Raw genomic sequence first — 20,478 nt, 5'->3', positions numbered from 1 at the left:
CTCAGAGTGGTCGTGTCCACAGTCAGAACAGTGGCACACAGGCTGCTATCGCTTTATAATGGTTCATACAACACGCTACTATGTTCAGAATGCCCTTTCCAGTAGGAGGATTCAGCTAGCAGCCCCTCTGTCGGTGTTCATGTCCACTATCCAAACGGCTGCACACTGGTTGCTACTGCTTTTATTATGGTTTATAAATGTTTCTGCTTGAAGAATGGTGACATGTTTAGTATGAATAAACAGGTATTCAAAATTGAAAGAGAAACAACAAAACATACAGAACTTTATCACCGTAAAGAAACACGTCGCACCGAATGCATCAAGTTAGTGGAATTCTTTGAAAACCTTCTCAATCCCACCAACACGTGTTCTGATGAGGAAGCAGAGTCTGGGGACCCTGGTGTTGACTCGCCCATCTCTGGGGCTGAGGTGATTAAAAAGCTCGTCAGTGCAGGGCTCCGGACTGCGACCAAATGGTCGCATTCTGTGACTAAAATGTGAGACAGTGCGAGTGAATTTTTCATCTACTTGAGCAACTGCGACCAAAACATTTGCTGGTCTTTTTCTTGTAGTAGTTGAAATTTAATTTATTTTCTCGCTAACAAACTTCTGCTCCCCTCTTCCGCCCAGTAGTTCACAGTAACGCGCAGATTAGCTGCTGGTTTTCCGACTCAAACTAATTTAAATATGAAAAAAGGAGACGAACACCAACGAAGAAGACAACAGCCAATGTGTGTGTGACAACCTCTGTGATTGGCTTATGTGTGAAAAGGTCCTGGTCCTGCCCCAGACCCTTAGTCAGACTGGTTCTGGTGGAGACACAACTATGTGAGGTTGTTTTGACGCCAGCTCCTGGAGTTGTGTGTCCACCCAAGGTCTTCAGGAAGGAGGATTCTTTCTACAGAAATGTATATCTATTTTTTTTCCTCTTGCCTCCCTAGAGTCTCTCTCGACTTCACGCGAGTCGGGACGACCACTCTCATTACTTGCAAGTAATTCTGTATTCAATACTTTTCCTGTAATAAACCTTTTTATACTTTTACTCATTCCAGACTCTTGGTATTTTTTTTCTACAACAAGACTGAGATGAATGAAGGGAGTTTATCTTCCCAACGAGGAGCGGTGCTGTGCAGACCCTCTCATACGAGGCTTGGTCTTCTTGCAGCAGCAGCAGCTGCATTCAGACGACGTTCACCTCTGTTTCATGACCAGGCTGGAAATGAAACGTACAAAGCTGCTGCTGGAGGATCCTGCTGGTTTACCGTCACAGTAACGTCTATTAATGAAGAGTGTGGACAGAATATTTAAAAATTACGTGTTGTGACTCCTAATTAAAAAACAAAATACACTTATTTGTTTTTGCTGTTCTAAACATTTTTAGGTTGTCTTTTTATAAATTTCTGCCTTTCCCTCTACATCCCTCTTTATGGCAGCATCCATTACAACTATATGTACCAGGCTGATAATGCTAATTAGTGATTTCTAGGACTGCCAATAGTTGCTGTTCTTACTGAGGAGTGGGAACAGTGTCTGGAGGAGCATCAGTCCCTGAAGCTGTTTATTACCAGGAACTACATGGACCAGTAATACCATGTCCTGTGGGGGGTGATGGGGAAAAAGTTAGTCTGGAGCCCTGCTCAGTGGCAAGGCCCCGGGGGTGGAAGAGGTCCACCCAGAGCTCCTTAAAGGCTGAATAATTAGGATTTTTTTCTGTAAAAATAATTAAAAATGTTCTCATCTGTTGCAAGGGATAAAAGGAAGCTTCCCTATAAACGATTTGTGTCCTACATCAACAATGTCTTTGTCAAGTTTGTCTCCTTCAAAATAAGAGTTCCGTGCCGGAGTAACTTGGGAGCACCGTGTTGCTCTTTCCTACTTCCTGGTTCCTTATCCAATCATATGCGACTCCCCACAGTTCCCTAACAACAACAAGGCAGCGTTTGGTATTTTATGTCGGCAAAAGAGCAGCAGCCTGCAGGAATGGAAGCGAGTAAAAGAAGCAGACCAGAAATTGTTTCAGAAAAACCTAAAAAGCCTCGGCATCCTGCTAAAAAAGCAAACCACCAAAAACGGAATAAAACGAGGATCAATACTGGAGAATCTTTTGAAAGGTGGAGAAGTCTGAGCTGGCAAAGTTTCTCCTCGACAGGTAAACACTGGAATTTTGCTTAAATTAACCGAAAAGTTTAACTTGATTTACAAAGATTTTAGTCTTATTTATTTATTTATTTAAATTAACTTGTGTGACTGTATGGATGTTAGTGGAGTAAATTGGTGGCCTATTTGTTTACAACAACAAATGTAATGATGTTTGGGCAGAGTGAATATGGATGCCATTATTATTTGACAATTAATCGATTAATCAAACGTAAAGATCCCTCAAAATGGTCACTTTCTAAAAAACATGTATGAATTATATCAGCACAACATACGCACGGAAGGAACAACGTTCCAACTCTTCCGCATGTTTCTACTTGTGTTGCTTTGTTTTGATTCTGTGAGGGCTGCAGAAGAGTCGGTCTGAGTGGAACGCTACGACTGCCTGAGTGGAACGCTACGACCGCCTGAGTGGAACGCTATGGTAGTCTGAGTGGGACGCTATGGTAGTCTGAGTGGGACGCTATGGTAGTCTGAGTGGGACGCTATGGTAGTCTGAGTGGGACGCTATGGTAGTCTGAGTGGGACGCTATGGCGGTAGCCTGAGTGGGACACTACGGGCTATAGAGGCAGTCTGAGTAGGACGCTACGGCGGTAGCCTGAGTGTCCCCTCCAATACGCCTGTAAAAGGTTGCAGAGAAAGGAAGAAATACATCAGTTTCACCACCTGTAGGATAACCAGCAGCTTTTAATGCTACAGTAAAGATAATTCCACAATAGTTTGGATAAATGACTAATATTTTTATTTATTTCTATTTTGTAATCATGTCCGACTCAGTTTGGTCTGACAGCGTAACATAACACGTTCTACACAGCGCAGCAACCGGCCTAAATGTCACTAAAAACCCATTTTCACTGTAAAATGTTGTCCAAACATTAAAGGTGTCAAGTTTAAGAGAAGGCGGTGAGGTGGTCCTATATCACTGTGAGACACAAGCGAGACGACATGACGTACCTGTTAGAGCTGTTTCAACAACCTATGCACCATTTTAAAAGAACGAACGTGAAAAAATCTGGAGCTGCTTTTTATGAAGGGTCAAAGAAAGTTTCATCAGATCAGAGCCATGCAGTGTATAATACACTGATAACAACCCCACCATGTTATGTGTACACCCACCCATATCATGGAAAGCCTTCAGAGCCTCGCTAGTGTCCAACACCCGGAGGATGAACCACAGAAGAGGCTCAGACAGCTGACAAGTGGAGAGAGACCCCTACAACACAGAGAGTCAGTAAATAAATCAATAAATGAATTTCAGTAATTATCTTTTCAAAGTCCAAATAGCAGTAGGTGGATGCTCACCTGTCTGCCCATGTATCCACAGGCCATGTATGTGAGGATGGGCTGCAGCATGACCTGGACAGAGGTGGCCCTCTTACTCAGAGTAGTGAGGATGGTAAAGAGGCCGTCACCCACAGAGATGGCATCCAGGCCACCGTGAAAGTTCTCATGTTTGGTGAGGTGGAGGCCGCTGGCTCCTGGAGAACACAAACAGCATCATGTCAGCTTGCAGATGCATCCATTTATACGATACGATACAGATACTTTCTTTCTCCATATAACTTCAGTCTTACCGATGATCATAGCCATAGCGCTGCTGTTGCACTGGCCCAGGGCTGACAGGATCTGGCTCATAATCTGCTGATTAGCCAGAACCAGGTCAGCCACGCCTGCAGGAGGACCCTGAGTGGTTGAGGATCCGCCGGCCACGCTCTCTTTGCTGCCGCAGACCTTTTCTTCGTCTGACACGCTGCTGTCCGCCGCCCCGCTGCCAACCGGCGGCATCCGCCCGCTGAATTCCCGGTCTCCGGACAGAGGCAGCTGCACCAGCACGTTGACCAGCTTCAGGAGGTTGAACATCAGCTGATCACGTGACGTTTCCCCACACACCGCCTTGGCGTCACCTGGCCGGATGATGTTGGCGAAGAGACCCCCGAAACAAGCCCGGGCACCCACCGAGCTGTCCGAGCCGCTGCGGGAGACCACCTTATCTGAGCAGGTGATGTAGTGGTGAACCAGGAAGGTAATGGACTCAATTACGGAGGAGATGGTGGCCACTGACACCACCTCAAAGTTCTGCTCTAGAGTGAACTCCAGCAGCTTCACCTGGGCGTCCAGTGGGCCCTGGCCTGACTGAAACGGACCCCTGAACAGTCAAGATCAGGATTAGTTCCACACCCTGATCCGGACATCAAAAACATCTGGATATACCTGCGAATTCAAACTCACCTCTCTGTGGACAGGATGTGCATGAGTTTGAGCAAGAACTCGCTGAACATCTGCGGGCAGGTGGAGGACAGGTGGACCTGCAGGCGGCTCAGAAACTCGTGCATGGCCTGGGTGGCTGTGGGTCCCACCTGAGAGCTGTGCTGGCTCGTCCCGTTAGTGCTGCTGCCAGACAGGAACCGCACCAGAACGTGGACCAGGGTGGGGTCGGACACCATCTGCTGTGCTGTGCTTTCCTGAGAGCTCATCCCGTTGTTGGATGCTGGAGGTTCAAGAACAGGTTTCACATGAATCGTCCAACTCCAGGAAACTAGATGTCTCACATCAGCTACAGAGTGAGATCAGGTTCTGGGTTTATATGAAACCACACTGAGGAGAGGTACTGACCGCAGGCCGGCATGTTGGTCATGAGTGTGAGGGAGTGCAGCACCAGACACCACGTTCTCAGGGAAGTGTTGGGGTACCACGCCAGCACCGTGAGGAAACTGCTGATGGATGCTACGCACACAGATGGAGGCAGGAATCAGTACACCGGAAGCAACAATGTCAGACGTCAGAATCAGCATCCGTACCTTGATTGAGTGGGATGGTGGGAACTCTGCTGGCATTGAACATGAAAATGTCTGAGCCGCTCTCTTCGCTGCCACTCGAACACGTGTTGAGACTGAGGGTCAACCACAGCTGCAGCAGGGACTCCAGCTGAGAACAAGGAAAAGCTTCATTTTACTCTCTGTTGGGTTCTCGTTCTCACTTCATTTCTATTAGCAGATGTACTAGAAAGATTCAGTGACAGTAGCCGGAGGACGGCCCACAACTATTATAAACTATTTTTTTCCTTTTATGTTTCAGCACCTGGGGAGAAATTGTGGGGGGTTAAGGGTAGGGCTGGGCGATATGGCCTAAAAATAAAATCTCCGATTTTTTATAACTAAATCCGATTTCCGATTTTAATCGATTTTTTTTCCTTTTCTTTTACAAAACATAAATAAACTTATTAAAAACATTCATTTGTTTATATAGATGAATGCTAGCAAAAATAAAGCATATAATGTCATAGCTCTTCCACCATATAAACGACTTCATATCTTACATTGAAATATGCGACACAATGCATCCGTGATCTCTTTCCATCTGGATCCTTATCATACAGGATCCACTGCAGAAATAATTCCCCTGATGAAGGTTGTCTCTTAACTAGTGTTTGTGGGTTAAGTTGATTTATGCATCTCATAGAGAGCAGCATTTCTCACTGCAGTTATACGTACAGCTAAATCCCAGGAGTGAGTAAAAGGTCACTTTACTGAAAATCTGTCAGACAAACACCGTTCTGGTGTGGAGGGAGGGCTAAGTCTGCTGCTAACTAACTATGGAAAAAAATCCCGATTTTCAAAAAAATTAATCTCCAGAAATGGAAAATTCGATTTATCGATTTTATCGATTAATCGCCCAGCCCTAGTTAAGGGCCTTGCTCAAGGGCCCACAGTGGTTCACCTCTGCTGGCACTCTGGGGACTGGAACCTGGGTTCTCCAGACCAAAGACCACCACAGGCTACCACTCCCACTATATTATTATTATAAGGATCATGGTAAGAGATGAAGCTTAAGGCACAAAAGAAACACCACCAAAGTTTCTCTCAGATTTTCTGTCAGCACCGCCCAGCTGTGTAAATAACACGGGATTAATAAATATGGTAAATATTATTTCATAAAGCAGACGACGATAAAGACAAAGACGGTGATTTCGGTCATGATATTAGAAAGTGAAATCTGAGAGAATGTGAGCTTGCAGTGGTTGAAGGTTGTTACCTGAACGTGGTGGACCTGCAGCATGGAGAAGAGCTTGTTGAAGCAGGCGCTCAGAATGGGAATGGATGAGGGCTGGACGATGAGGCTGCTGCCTGGAGGAGAGCCTCCACCGTGGAGAGCTCGAAGCAGGGAGTCATCAGTCCCACCAGAGGGCTGACTCACTGGAGAAAAGACAGGAAGCAAAACATAATTAAAACTGGGGGAAAAAAAGAACTTTTCTCGAATATAAAGAGCCGTGGTTTCTCGTGGAGAAGAACAACTGCTCACCTGCGGATGAGCTTGAAGTGAGAGCCTGCAGGATGGAGTCGGCCTGCAGGGTTGACATCATTTTGAGCATCAGCTCAGCCTGCTGCTCCAGGCCCACTTCGAGGCGGGCGTCCAGCGCTGTGAAACACATCGTAGGTCAGATGGACAAACATTTAAAGATGAGCTGAAGAGCCAATCATGACGAGATTCAGCCTCTGCTCACCCTGTGACACGGAGACAGACAGACCCTGTGAGCTGGGCTTCTCAGCTGCAGCCGGAGGTTTGGATACTGGAATACCAACCCCTCCGATGTAAGGGTTGTACCCATATGTGCCATAGTCAGCCCCCCAGTAGTCGTACCAGGTGCTGCTTATAGGCTGCATGAAGACGAGACAGAGAGGATGACAAACATTAGGACAGAAAAGGAACATTCTCACATTTATCATCAAATCCAAGTCAAAGGCTGCAGATAGGTTGCGTTACCCTGTTCACATATCTCACATCAAGCTTATTTTCTGCCAACCTCCAGTGCAATACAGAGCATTAATCCCTATACATAGTCAACTTTATTCAGACATCAGCGTACGCACCAATGACATGAGGAATTTTATCTTTTTAATCAAAATATTTTATCCATAACCACTGAGGAAAAACAGCCTTTTACATCCGTCTCCCACAGCAGCTACTGGATTGGTAGCAATGGGATTATCTTGGAACGCTACTTGATTGGTAATGACGGGATTATTCTGGAACGTTACCGGATTGGGAACGAGGGGACTATCCTGGAACGCTACTTGATTGGTAGCGACAGGATTATCTTGAAACTCTACTAGATTGGTAGCAACGGGATTATCTTTGAACGCTACTAGATTTGTAGCGATGGGATTATCTTGGAATGCTACTAGACTGGTAGCGACGGGATTATCCTGGAATGCTACTGGATTGGTAGCGATGGGATTATCTTGAAAAGCTACTGGATTGGTAATGACGGGATTATCTTGGAACGCTACTGGATTGGGAACGAGGGGACTATCCTGGAATGCTACTAGATTGGTAGCGACTAGATTATCTTGGAACCCTACTGGATTGGTAGTGACAGGATTATCTTGAAACTCTACTAGATTGGTAGCAACGGGATTATCTTGGAATGCTACTAGATTGGTAGCGATGGGATTATCTTGGAATGCTACTAGATTGGTGGCGATGGGATTATCTTGGAATGCTACTAGATTGGTGGCGATGGGATTATCTTGGAAAGCTACTGGTTTGGTAATGACGGGATTATCCTGGAACACTACTGGATTGGGAACGAGGGGACTATCCTGGAACGCTACTAGATTGGTAGCGACAGGATTATCTTGAAACGCTACTGGATTGGTAGCAACAGGATTATCTTTGAACGCTACTAGATTGGTAGCGACGGGATTATCCTGGAATGCTACTGGATTGGTAGCGCTGGGATTATCTTGAAACACTAATGGATTGGTAATGAAGGGATTATCCTGGAACGCTACTGGATTGGGAAAGAGGGGACTATCCTGGAATGCTACTAGATTGGTAGCGACAGGATTATCTTGAAACGCCACTGGATTGGTAGCATCGAGATTATCTTTGAACACTACTAGATTGGTAGCGATGGTATTATCTTGGAACGCTACTGGATTGGTGGCGATTGGGATTATCTTGGAATGCTACTAGATTGGTAGCGATGGGATTATCTTGGAATGCTACTAGATTGGTAGCGATAGGATTATCTTGGAATGCTACTAGATTGGTAGTGATGGGATGATCTTGGAACGCTACTGGATTGTTGACGACAGGATTATCCTGGAACGCTAATCAAAAGAACTGAAAAGGATAACTCATCAGTTTCAAAGGCAGTCAGAAATACTCCTACATAAAGATCAATCACACCAACTTTCTACACTTATCGACCACATTAAACACAGATTATAAAACTAATGAAGAACAGTGGTTAACATATTAATGCCTACCTTTATTTACAATTCTATAAAAAATTAGGGGTGAAACTCGACTATTCTAAACATTAGAAAAAGAAATAGAAAATACCCCTGACCAAAACTGAACAAACCTAAAGTTAGTGCCATTTTAAGTCCTTTAACTAGCAGCTCCAGCTGTTCTCTGAACACCAGAAAAAGTGGCTAGATGTGTCACTAGTCGCTAGAGAGGTCTGAAAACTGGCTAAATATAAGCGGCAAGCTTAGTGTGTAACAATTAGTTAGCCGAGCTGTGCATCATTGTATTCGGTGTACCCAGAAACCGTGACAAATGTTCCGCATTGTTTGAAACACAAACTCTGATTAAATGCGATAATTTCTTTAACAAGTAATTTTTTTTTAACCAAGTAATCATAATGAACATGATAAAGTCCCACCCCTAATAAAAACAAAACACATATGGAGAAAAGGAAAATGTTACAAAAAAAAAAAAGACTGGAGTAAAATAAAACAAATGTCAATACATAAAATAATATAAATATAAAACATAAATAATAGTAAATATAAATAATTATATTAATGAATTAGTTAAAAATAAATATTATTTGGTTTTTTTTATTATATTTTTTATATTTGTTAAATCTTCATATACATTATATTTCCATTTTAAATGTTTTTTATATGCAATAAAAGGGAATATTTAGGAAATGTTACTATTTATTTCAGAAATAAGCATTTCATGAACCTTTTATCTCAAGTCTGATAATTACTGATTTGTAAACACAATAAATTGACTGAGTATTCTGCTGTAGGTGAAACTTCATTTAGATAATCATCACATTAATCATATCAGAGACTGAAAGAAAAATATCAACATACCTTAAAAACTTTGGCAGCGAGAGGATCTTTTTCCAAATCAATATCTAAAGGATCAATATCAACATCCATCAGGTCTTGTAGCAAGTCAAAGTCTATGTCTTTATCTTTTTCCAAAGATGACAGAGGTGGAGCACCTTCGGATAATGAAAACAGCTTTAATATCGCCGAGCAACACTTCAGAAAATATACAAGCAAGAAAAACTGCAGGATCTTCCTGGGGATTTTACTCCCAGTCCAGCCAGAACTGGACCTGTTTTATGAACCAGTGAACCTCCCACTCAGACACATTTCACACTAACATACTGCAGAATCAGGTACCAGCAGATGAAACCAAACAATGACAAGAATATTGATCAGTAAGAAAAAGACTTTGGGGGAAAATCAGTAAAAAGGATAAAAAGGTGTGTTTGTGTCAGCGTCTGTGGTGATGATGATGTGGGAGGTGTGAAGAGGGCTCCAGGCTACCAACGCACTTTGAAAGGTTCCTGTAGTACCTGCGATGATATCAGGCACCAGGGCTTCGTCGATGCTCTCTACAAGGGGGATGGGTGCTGGCTGGGGCAGGGAGTCGTCAGAATCCACCCCCACTGAGGAGGACGACGCCCCAGCCTCCTCACCCACCACCACCACCTCATCCATGGCATCCAGAGAACCCGGAGACAGCAGCTCACCTGGGACCACAACAAGTTCATGTTCAATAAGTCCTTGGAAGCACAAGGGGACAAAATCTAAGAAATTACCAGCTATGATGGGTACACAGATAACGGACAGCTGGGTGAATACAGGAATGTTTTTAAAAAGCTAAATCAGCTGCTTTTGATTATATTTCAGCCACTGTGGGAAGTGTATTTAGCTTTTCATACAACAAATTCAGGTCAAACTTGGTACCCAAAAAATTTCCTGGCAGGTTCTGCTTATTTATGCATATATTTATCTAAAGGTTAAAACAAACCCGAGTAACACAAACTGTGTTTAATGAATACTTTAAACTGAGCTGACTGTGGAACTCCAGTCTGACTGGAAAAGCCTACCACTGTCACTAAAACTGAACTGCTGAGAAAAGATATGCAAGAAATGTAAATAACAGATTTCCTTTTTTATCTGTACTTTAAAATGGTCATTCCACTGTACGCACAAAGTACCTGCAAAAATAATCACGACTGTGCAAGTGTGGGATCTCTTTAGTAAACTTGACAATAAAAAAATGTTCTGTCGCTGCTCTAATTTAAAAACAAATCTAAATAAATAAAAAAAGGGAATAAAACTTTTTAAAATAAAAAGACTTTACATTTTTCCTTACATTTCTAAGAAGTGTCAGTGTTAACCATGTTAAATCTACCAGCATTTAAAACAAATACGAGGGCCTAGAACGAACCTCTGGGTTACACCACAAGTAAATTCAGGCTAATTCATCTAAAATCTGAAAGGGAAATAACAAACATGTTCCTATACTCTCTAAAATACACACATCATTACTCTGAAAACAACTTTCTCTAAAGTGGATAATTTGTATCAGGGTGAATATTTCTTGGCCTAATAAAACATCCATCATTCTAACACAGCAAATAAGGAGCTTATTAAACACACCTGACAGGATGTCCTGTAGCATACATGTGAGAGAATACTGTGCCCATGCACCCCCCCAGGAGATGTCCCCTCGATTGAAGTCAGTCCCCACAAGTAACAGCAGAAGTCGCTCCAGCTGCTGCTCAGACACCACCTCACACAGGTGGATTGTGGGTCTTGTAGCATTGGCTATCCTAGCAAGGACCTGGAGGGATGACAGAGGTGGTCAGAGTGTGTGTTTGCATCATGCCAGAAACAAACAAAAACAGATTAACTTGTTCGTCTGCCTAAAATCTTATGAAAATCAAGCACTGACTAAAGAGGTTTAAAGAAGCTGCATCCACACACAGGCAGGCCAATTTGAAAAAATAAAATTAATTAATCTCCATCCTAACCCTAATCTCCATCCGGGTTCACTTTGGCAGCCAGACCAGAGACCTGGGTCCTCCAGACCCAAGTCCACCTCTCAAACCACCAGGCGACCACTCCTCCCAAAATTTGGGATATTGTAAAACTTGACCAGTTGTGTACTTTGCTCTGTAACTTGATTCCTCATCCCCTGCTAACATACACCAGGACAAGTATGGTGGTCTAAATACCGGTACTGGTCTATTGTTTAGCTCCCTGCTATCAGGACGTCCATGCTCCAGGTGAGGTGATTACCTTGCAGACGAAGAGCAGCAGGTCAGCATGGCAGGTGAAGTCCATGGAAAGGAGGAAGAGGGCCAGCTTCTGCACCACAGAGATGCAGCGTTCATGAGCGAGTGTGAAGGGCAGAGGTTCTACTTCAGGGGCTTCTTTGGCTGTGGTGGACTCGGCATCCAACGTGGAGCGAGGCCATTCGGCTGTCCGCCGCAGACGGATCAGGTCTTTAAAGTGCTGGAAGAGGAGGGAAAGACTTCAGGTGTAGAAACGTGACGGTGCAGCTTGGTGGAGAAAGCAGGCCTTGCCTCCAGTGTTGATGGACAGCTCACCTTGGACGTGGCTTGTTTGAGTTTGGCCTGTTCCACCAGCAGCTTGTAGGAGGAACCTTTGTTGCTCTGGATCTTCTCCTTCTCAATCTGCTCAACCAGAGCTTTCTGTTTGGCTTTCAAAAGATTTAACTGCTACAATAAAAAGGACAGGATTAGCAAAAGAACTAAAAAAATAAAGAAAACCACAGCAGGAAAATGTTTTTCTGGACTTTCTTCTTGGAGCTGAACATCAAGCAGCATTAGATCTTAGATCTACTGGGCACATTCATCGGGTTAAGCTGTACTGGACCGGTCCAAAGACAAACGTGAGGAGCTGGTTTTGGACTGAGACACAGTTACCTGCTTGTGATGGACGAGCTGCTTGCGGATCTTGCGTGAGTAGAGTCGGTCCAGACTGCTGCTGCCTTTAGCGGACCTGCTAGAGTTCTGAGACTGAAGACTGTTGTTGATGAAGCTCCACTGAATACCTGACAAACAAAAACAGAAGGCATTATGGGAGGAAAAAAGACCAGCATCAACTACAGAATCAGTAGATGTCCAGACTTTTAAGATAAAACTTGATTCTACTTATGAATCTATTAAACTCTGCTGATAATTTGATTATTTATCCTGATATCACCACACAAGTTATTACTATTTTCTCTGTAATCACACAGGAGTGACAGCAAATAAAAATCCTGAGCCTGAACATTTAAGGTGTTGGTCAGTAATTGATCTGAAATTTTAGCACATTATCATCACACAGTACACATCACACATTTTTCCACAACGTCCTGCTGAATCCACGACTATTTCTATATTAGAAACGATTTTTTCTGAATTGCTTACAAGCAAAAAATGTGCCCAATTAAAAAAAAAAAAAAGATTGTGATAGTAACACTCCATGTCACTACAAGATGGTTCTCGCAGATTGAATGCTTCTAATATCCAAAAGTGACGTTTTCCAAGTTGTCATTGACAGAGTGAATATACTACTGTACCCCGTGTTGACTATCTGTGCTGCAGACTGGCTCAAAGGCTGCATCTCTTACGGAGACTGAGGCTGTTTGGGGTTCGACCTGAGATTATGATCATTTTCTACCAGGCTGTTCTTGGTAGCATCATCAGATACGGTACAGCTGCAGGTTTGGCACATTAACAGTTCTAAATCTAGACTTACACATACAGATGAAAGTAACTGGGTCAATAATCAGTGTAGCATATCTATATAAATCCTTCCTATCACCGGTCAACTACCTGGTTAGAAACTGCTCTGACTTGTATTTCAGAACCTGTTTGTAATTTCCCTTAATCACATTCATGGCTCCTAAAAGCTGGCACACACACACACACACACACACACACACACACACACACACACACACACACACACACACACACACACACACACACACACAGAGGCCTGTCATGATGACAAATTTTGCTGTGAGATTAATTTTCTCAGAAATTATTGCGATAACATTGTACGAAGCAAAAATGTTGTCATTTTGAGACCATTTTCAACTAATATAATGACAATGTCATAACAATGCAAACACACCCTTTCAAAGATCAATAAACGCTCATTTCTAAAGAACATTTTACACTGGAACTGGAAGACATTTTACATAAAACAAAAACAATAAATAGAACAGACTCTCAGTCTCCTTAATAATGAATGAAAACCAAACAACCAAAATCAATAAACAAATAAACAAAACTGCCCTTCAAAAAATGTATTAAAAAAAATATTAAACATGGGGCGCAGACAGGGAAACCCGGTAAAACGGCCAGTTAGTACCATTTTAAAAAAAACTTGAAAAAAAATATGCTGCGCATTGTTGCTGTTTGTGAAGCTGAAATATCTCATCACTGCGTCAGGCTGATCTATGAGCAGCGAGTGAACCGCACGCTGTTGCGACGCAACACGCTGCTGCGACGCTGCAACGTGACGCTGCAGAGACGCAACATTGCGACTTCTTCCACACACACCGGGATACCGGCCCCGAAGTAATACGGTCCACTGGGAATCCTCCCAAACCTCCCGATTAGCCGGCATCGCTCTTGATGTGTATTTCAGTGTCAGAAATCAGAGGTTAAGCGTGAGAATCCACTTAAATGCTTGAGTCTCCTCTGAAAAACAAATGTGGTTAAAGTGCTTCACCACGGCTGCTGTCAAGTATGACACGAGAGAGATCACTCCGCAAGAAACGAGCGCGTTCAGTGCAGATACTCCGTAGTAAAGCTGTTGTCATACACAGCCTATGATGAAGATAGAGGGGAAAAAAACTAATTAAAACTCATCACTCATCTCATTTTTTTTTTTCTTACTGTGTAATTAACTGATTTATTGCGACAGGCCTACACACACACACACCTCTCAGTCTCACCCCTAAACACACCCCAGCACCTCCCCCTTGGAGCCCGTTCTCAAACTTTTACAATTTTGTTCACCCAAAACTTTGTTACCGTAGAAACAAGAGGCCAAAACTTAAAACATTCGCGTTTTACCGTCTCAGCGTTGTCATGTGACTGGGACTTAAAATCACGACTGCAGCTGATCAGGAAATGTTTGATTCAATTATGATCTGAAGACATGAAATCTTCAGATTGTAAATGGTTTCTGATATCTACCATTCACAGGTCTGTCCCGATCTTTCCCTCCAAGCTGCTTCTTCCCTCCTGAGGCTTCATCCTCTATACTGGCCACATAGTCCAATAACCTGGAAACCAGCATGACTACCCAGCTGATCATGGGGATATCCAGAACACCTGGAAGACACACAAACACACACTGCAAGTCATTTTGAAGTCATTTAAGACAAAAACATCACGTATAAAACATCATGTTCTCCATGCTACGAGCTGAGATGCTTTCTCTCGGATGGCTGTTTTACCTTCAGTCCTGCGTGGAGGAGCAACCTGTGGCTGCTGCAGCGGAGACAGCAGGCTGTCCAAGAGGTTCAGGAGGCCCTCCAGAACACCACTGTTGCTGAGAGATCTTTGGCCGATGCAGGACAGGAGCATGAAAACCCTGAGGTGAGCAGAGACACTGGAGTTACCACCTGCAGCTTCCACCACTGAGCGGACACAAACCTGAGACCCTGCTCTGCTGGAGATGTTTGTCAGAGAATCTGGAAATAGTCAGACTCAAAATACTTCCAGTACTTACTCATAGTATCACATCAGACAATCTAACCTAATCAAATTCACTAATATTCAGCGAGGGTCACCATGGCAACATATGTAGGATCCACAGAACATGGTTTCCCCACCTGTCCTGGGGGAAGATGAGCAGTTGCTCAGAGTTGTAGAGCTCCTGCAGCACGTTGGACAGGAACTGGCCCCACCAGCACTCGCCTCCACAGAGCTGCACCAACAGCAGGCCGGCATGAAGGCGGATTTTAGGTGTCCCGCTGATACAGAGGTGCTTGAAGAGCTCCTCGCAGGCCTGAGCATGGAAGGTGTTCTGAAGCACTGAGGGCACCGAGTGGCCTGGAAGCATCCCGACATATGAAAGAAGTGATGAAGTTAAACATTTAGAACAATTTGGTCATAAAACCTGAGCTGTGTTCAGCTCCCTGCCCCACCATTGTTGGAGTGCAGCAGACTGAGCAGAGTATCCAGCAGGTAACGGATGATGGTCCTTAGCTGCTCCGTGGACGAGTTGTGAACCAGCTCCTGAGCTTCTGCAGCACCGGATGTGGGGAGTGATTTGCGGCTGGCGCCCAGGGACACACGCAACCGCTGGACGGCGTGGTGGGCCAGGTTAAGCTGCAGCTGCAGCTGGATACAGTCCTGATAGGCTGAGAAAACACGCTGGTCCTCCTCCACTACCTTGTCTGGTTTTCGTAAGAAGTACTGGGCGTTATTGGCGCTGTTGAGAGGCGGCAGGTCAATGTTCTGAAGGAGGGTCTCCAGCCGATGGCAAGCGAGGTTGTACCTAGTGAAAAAGAACAGGAAGAACTCAGATTTTAATCTCTCAGAATGCTGAGACTTGTGAGTTTTTGTGTCTACGTTCGGACAGAGTCATGGCTCACCTGCACTGGATGTCCTCCTGCAGCGCCACCATCATGGTGAGATGTTGATCCACATCAGGCTGACTGGCAGCCTCGCTCTCCCCCCGCAGAGGATCGTGCATTAGTTTGAGTTCGCCCTCCCACGGCAAGATGTAGGTGTGGCCATAGTAGAAGCCCAGCGGGATCTTTGCTCGTGCATTGGTGCTGCCGTAGCGCCCAATCACAGTGATCTGAGGGAGGAGGGTTGTAAAATGACAGAAGACTTCAACACCTCACTGTGGTTCTTGATTTAAAAAGGACGTTAGATACAGCGGACCATGGCATACTACCGTCTAGGTTGACTAAATTCAGCTTCTCTTCAATCATACCTGGAAAACAGAATTCACTCAATCTGTCTGCGTCTGTTTTCTTTAGATATTAATGAGTGAGCAAATGTCTGCCGATGCAGTCGTATTTACAGTCTGACATCAGCAACGCACCGTGTCATACAGTACGCTGTTATTACTGATGTTTTTATATTATTATTATTGCTACGACGACTACTACCAATACAATTTAACAGCTCTATTAAAGCATTTGTTTAGGATGGAACTGATAGTGGTATTATACAGACTGAGTACTATTATTAGAACTACTATTATAACGTCATAGATCATTAAGTTATATAATAAGTTTTGCAATTTCCCTCTGGGATACATAAAGTATTTTCACACATCATTTAATTTTATTATATAGGCTTATAGATTATATAAACGCTGTATGTAATATTACTGTATTGTTATTGCTACTATTAAACTGTAGATATTGGTAATGTAATGTTTCATAATGATTATTATTATTATTACTGTGTAGGTCCAAAATACACATGAATTGTTCTTTAGGGAGATATTGACGTATATGCTGAATATTGTTATTACTATTATTGTTTTAATATAATGGAATGCCTGGTGTTTAAAGAAACAAGCTACTACCGCTACAAATGAACGTTTACATGAGTTTAAATTCCCTTTTAATTCAGAATAAACAATTAAATCCTCTTTAGAATTAGCTTGTAAACACCTAAATCCAAATGAAAACGGCTGCTCTGAATTAAACTTAAATCTGAAGTAAGTGTCTGGTTTATTCTGATTTTAAATGTGAACTGAATAATTCCTCCATCATGTAAACCAGGGGTAGCCAACGTTGGTCCTCGAGGGCCCCATTCCAGCAGCAGCAAATCCGGCAGGTTTTCCAGATTTCCCTGCTCCAGCACACCTGACTCAAATTAAATGGATCCAACAGCCTATAAGGATCTCCACAATGACTCGTTAGTTCAAGCCAGGTGTGTTGGAGCCCGGAAATCTGGAAAACCTGCTGGATTGGGGCCCTCGAGGACCAACGTTGGCTACCCCTGAAGTAAACGTTCATTCTGCTTTAAATAAATTCGGGTTGTTCTGAGCATGCTCGTTCCCTTGTCCTGTCGCCATGACGATACGGTACTCTTCCTCCCTCCTCAGCTGACCAAAGTGAAGCCGATGCTGGTGTCGAGCTGCTGCTTCAAAACTAGAATCACCTTCACAGTGAAAATGGTTCTTGTTATGTGTTTTCCATGTTGTAGACGAAACAAAAAGAAGCAGGAACCGGAGTTTGTTTTGTTCCGGTAGACGTAAATACGTCACGTTCCCCCGTCCAATCAGAACCCCTCCCAGCCCCCAGATCTAAAGCGGAATTAAATAAAGACGATTAAACGTGTTTTCCATGTAAGACTCAACTCAGAATTACTATTTCCATGTAAACGAATACTTTAATTTCATTTTTATCATACTGCATTCTTGTATTAAAATAATTTGAACTCATCTCAAATGATGGCTTAAGAGGAATCAGATTTGTGATCATTTATTTCATACGAAGACGTATAAGATTTAATTCTGTATGTTTTATACGTATTTGTTGTTCTGTCTCAGTTGTGCTGTGAATGGTTTGGTTTGTTATGTAGTGTTTTGAGGGTGTGTTTGTGTCCAACCTGCCAGATGCTACAGTAGCATTTTGGCTAATTCTAGCATATTTACATTGTAGTGTTCATCAGTTCGCACTGTTCCCTTTAAACAGATGAAAAGAAACTGACCTTCATGAACCTGCAGACGGGTGGTGGCAGCAGGTCGTGCAGGATGAGTGAATGGGTGCTGATGTCAGTGGCTACCACCAGCCTGCGACCGTCCACCTCCTCACCCAGCGTCCAGATGTCGATGGACAGAGAAGCCAGGTCGCCGCAGGTCGGGATTAAAGCATCGGTCAGCAGGATGGGACGACCAAAGTCCAGGGTGACAAAGCGACGAGCTCCTGGTGAGAAGTTTTAAACACAGACATCATTCAGCAGCTGCTGACTTCCTTCTGGGATTAAAGAAGCATAGACATGACGTACCAGAGTGCATGCGTTCGATGATGATGGACTGATGTGGAGGCGGCTGCAGGAAGTGAGATGCCTGGGAAATGGCCAGAGCCAGACCACTACCCATATGACTCTGTTAAAGGAAGAAAAAATAAAACAATTTAATGCACAGAAACACCTGATTTTACTCAAACCAAACAGAAGCCAAAAACAAGCTGATGTGAATGAGCCTCTGTGGTTCAGGACCATATTCACTCACCGGTTTGGCCTTCTGCGTGTTCTTGTGTGCAGCCAGGTTAACGGGGCCGGACTCCATCATGGACCCGGGGAACAGGTGAGCCAGCTCAGCGCTGAAGGCCGCAGACACCGCCTCGTTGGGTGGTGTGAGAGGAGGGGTCATGAAGAGGGGCGTGGTCTTAGGCGTGGGTGGGATGACGTCGGAGGGATGAATGAAGAACCCTGGAGCGGCTGAGGGGTTGGAAGGCACAGAGTTGTGGATGGGCCCGACTCCGGAGGCAACGGCAGCTGCTGCAGAGGTGGTCTGGTGCAGTTTGGCCTCCAGCTTGGCTTTCTGCTCTCGGCACAGAGAGACGGAGACAGCTCAGTAAGTTCTGGATAAAATTCACACATGTGGATGGAGATGTTTTACATTTTCCAAGACTTCAAATAAATCGGCACCGTTTTCACCATCAGACACTCAGATTCAGACTAAAGAGAAAAAAACTGAGAAACACGTAAATGACTGAAGCACCAGGTCAGCAGCCAGGAGACACGTCTCCACCTCTAAGAGGGTTAATTTCTCCCACATTAACTAAGACTGAAAACAGATTAAAACACTTTGCTGTAAATTTTTGTGTTTAAGCTCACATTTTAATTAAAAAATTCAACTGAAAAAACTGATTATTGAGCACTTAGATTTTGACTTAGCATCAATAAAATCCACTGTGGGGTTCCCCACGGAGCAGTTTTGGACCCAGTGTTGTTTTTATCTGTCCATGTTGCCTCTTGGGGATGTCATCAGGAGACACTGGTTTCCATAGCTATGCTGATGATACACAGCTTTACATCGCAGTGTCTCCTGATGACCTGGAGCCAGTTAACGTCCTTCTAAACTGGATTTCATATATAAAGTCATGGATGGCAGAGAACTTCTTACAACTCAACCAGGACAAAACTGAAGTTTTAATTACTGTTTTTAATTATTTTTCAGTGGGAGAAATCTGAGTGTCCTTTTTTACTCTGAGCTGGATTTTATTTCATATATCAAAAATGTCTCAAAGACAGGATTTGATCATCTAAAAAAAACAAAACAAAGTCTGTTCATTTCTCTCTCTTGCCAGCACGGAGGTGCTGATGCTTTTATTTATAGCAGCATAGAGGGGGAGGGTGCAAATATTGTTTTTATTATATAAAGCATTTTGTGCGACTTTTTGTATAAAAGGTCCTTCATAAATAAAATTTGATTTAGTTCATTCATCTGAGAGAAGTCACATAACCCATACTGCTCCGTGTACGCTGTGTCCAAAACAGATCGTCGGGATAAATCCATCCAGAATGAAATATTTCTATTTAAAATATTCAAATTTTTCTATTTTTGTTCTGAGGACAAATCAGAAAAACAAGTAATTCTTCTGTTTTTTCCTGTTTTTTCCTGTTTTTTTTAAGGAAAACAGAAACTTCCTGGAATCCAGGGCCTATGAGGCTGAGTTTCACCTGCTGCTGCAGCTTCAGCAGCTGTTGCTGTTTCTCCTGCAGGACCTGCAGCTGCTGCTCGGCTGACACCATGGCATGAGACAGGGACTGCAGGGCCACCTGAGCTGCAGAGCTCAGAGCGGTGGAAGCTTCTCCGACCGTCCCCGTCGACAGGCCGCCCACCGTCGGGGTCACGCCAAACGTACTCACTGAGGTTACAAGTAAAATTAAAGTTAATGACTAGCTAACAGAGACTTGAGGGAAAAATGAAAGAGTGTTGTACCAGTGAACATGCTGGCGTCATCTCGTTCCACCCGTGTGCCATCACTGGTGGAGATACAGGTAAAGTGCAATGGCTCCACCTCCAGGAGTCCAGTTAAAGCTGTGAAGCTGCCCTCTGCTGCTGCACAGCTGCTCACTTTTCCATTCCCTGCAAAACACCCCCAACATCATGTGTTCCACCACATGTTCTGCTGTTTTTCTAGATCCCATATTTCAGCATCACATAGAAGAGAATTTCCAACAAACTGAAGCACTTCTAGTTTACTGCACCCAAATATCATTAAGGTGGTTGATACTGAGACTTTACTGTGATGTATTCTCACTT

The 20,478-nt window shown here is 43.7% G+C and overlaps 1 protein-coding gene across 3 annotated transcripts in view; it reads right to left on the bottom strand.

The window, feature by feature from the left end:
* birc6 (baculoviral IAP repeat containing 6) overlaps positions 1-20,478 on the bottom strand; it is a 128,664-nt gene that overhangs the window by 72,697 nt on the left and 35,489 nt on the right. The window contains exons 23-47 of one of the 3 annotated variants that reach the window (XM_042010087.1): positions 20,155-20,301; positions 19,893-20,080; positions 18,439-18,750; positions 18,213-18,312; positions 17,916-18,130; positions 15,833-16,041; positions 15,383-15,735; positions 15,068-15,287; positions 14,690-14,826; positions 14,427-14,564; positions 12,153-12,280; positions 11,814-11,945; positions 11,503-11,718; positions 10,861-11,044; positions 9,747-9,944; positions 9,274-9,407; positions 6,660-6,813; positions 6,458-6,574; positions 6,191-6,351; positions 4,957-5,083; positions 4,772-4,882; positions 4,388-4,646; positions 3,733-4,304; positions 3,461-3,636; positions 3,275-3,371 (exon numbers count right to left, since the gene is read on the bottom strand). In XM_042010087.1, coding sequence (XP_041866021.1) covers positions 3,275-3,371; positions 3,461-3,636; positions 3,733-4,304; positions 4,388-4,646; positions 4,772-4,882; positions 4,957-5,083; positions 6,191-6,351; positions 6,458-6,574; positions 6,660-6,813; positions 9,274-9,407; positions 9,747-9,944; positions 10,861-11,044; positions 11,503-11,718; positions 11,814-11,945; positions 12,153-12,280; positions 14,427-14,564; positions 14,690-14,826; positions 15,068-15,287; positions 15,383-15,735; positions 15,833-16,041; positions 17,916-18,130; positions 18,213-18,312; positions 18,439-18,750; positions 19,893-20,080; positions 20,155-20,301 — 4,785 coding nt within the window. The remainder of the gene's footprint in view (positions 1-3,274; positions 3,372-3,460; positions 3,637-3,732; positions 4,305-4,387; positions 4,647-4,771; positions 4,883-4,956; positions 5,084-6,190; positions 6,352-6,457; positions 6,575-6,659; positions 6,814-9,273; positions 9,408-9,746; positions 9,945-10,860; positions 11,045-11,502; positions 11,719-11,813; positions 11,946-12,152; positions 12,281-14,426; positions 14,565-14,689; positions 14,827-15,067; positions 15,288-15,382; positions 15,736-15,832; positions 16,042-17,915; positions 18,131-18,212; positions 18,313-18,438; positions 18,751-19,892; positions 20,081-20,154; positions 20,302-20,478) is intronic. The other 2 variants (XM_042010089.1, XM_042010088.1) reach the window with 2 other exon arrangements.

The sequence above is a fragment of the Melanotaenia boesemani genome, chromosome 16 (genome assembly GCF_017639745.1).
Source record: "Melanotaenia boesemani isolate fMelBoe1 chromosome 16, fMelBoe1.pri, whole genome shotgun sequence".
Classification (NCBI taxonomy): Eukaryota; Metazoa; Chordata; class Actinopteri; order Atheriniformes; family Melanotaeniidae; genus Melanotaenia; species Melanotaenia boesemani.
Note: the sequence above shows the minus strand (reverse complement) of the source record. Positions and strands in the feature narration are given on the sequence as shown.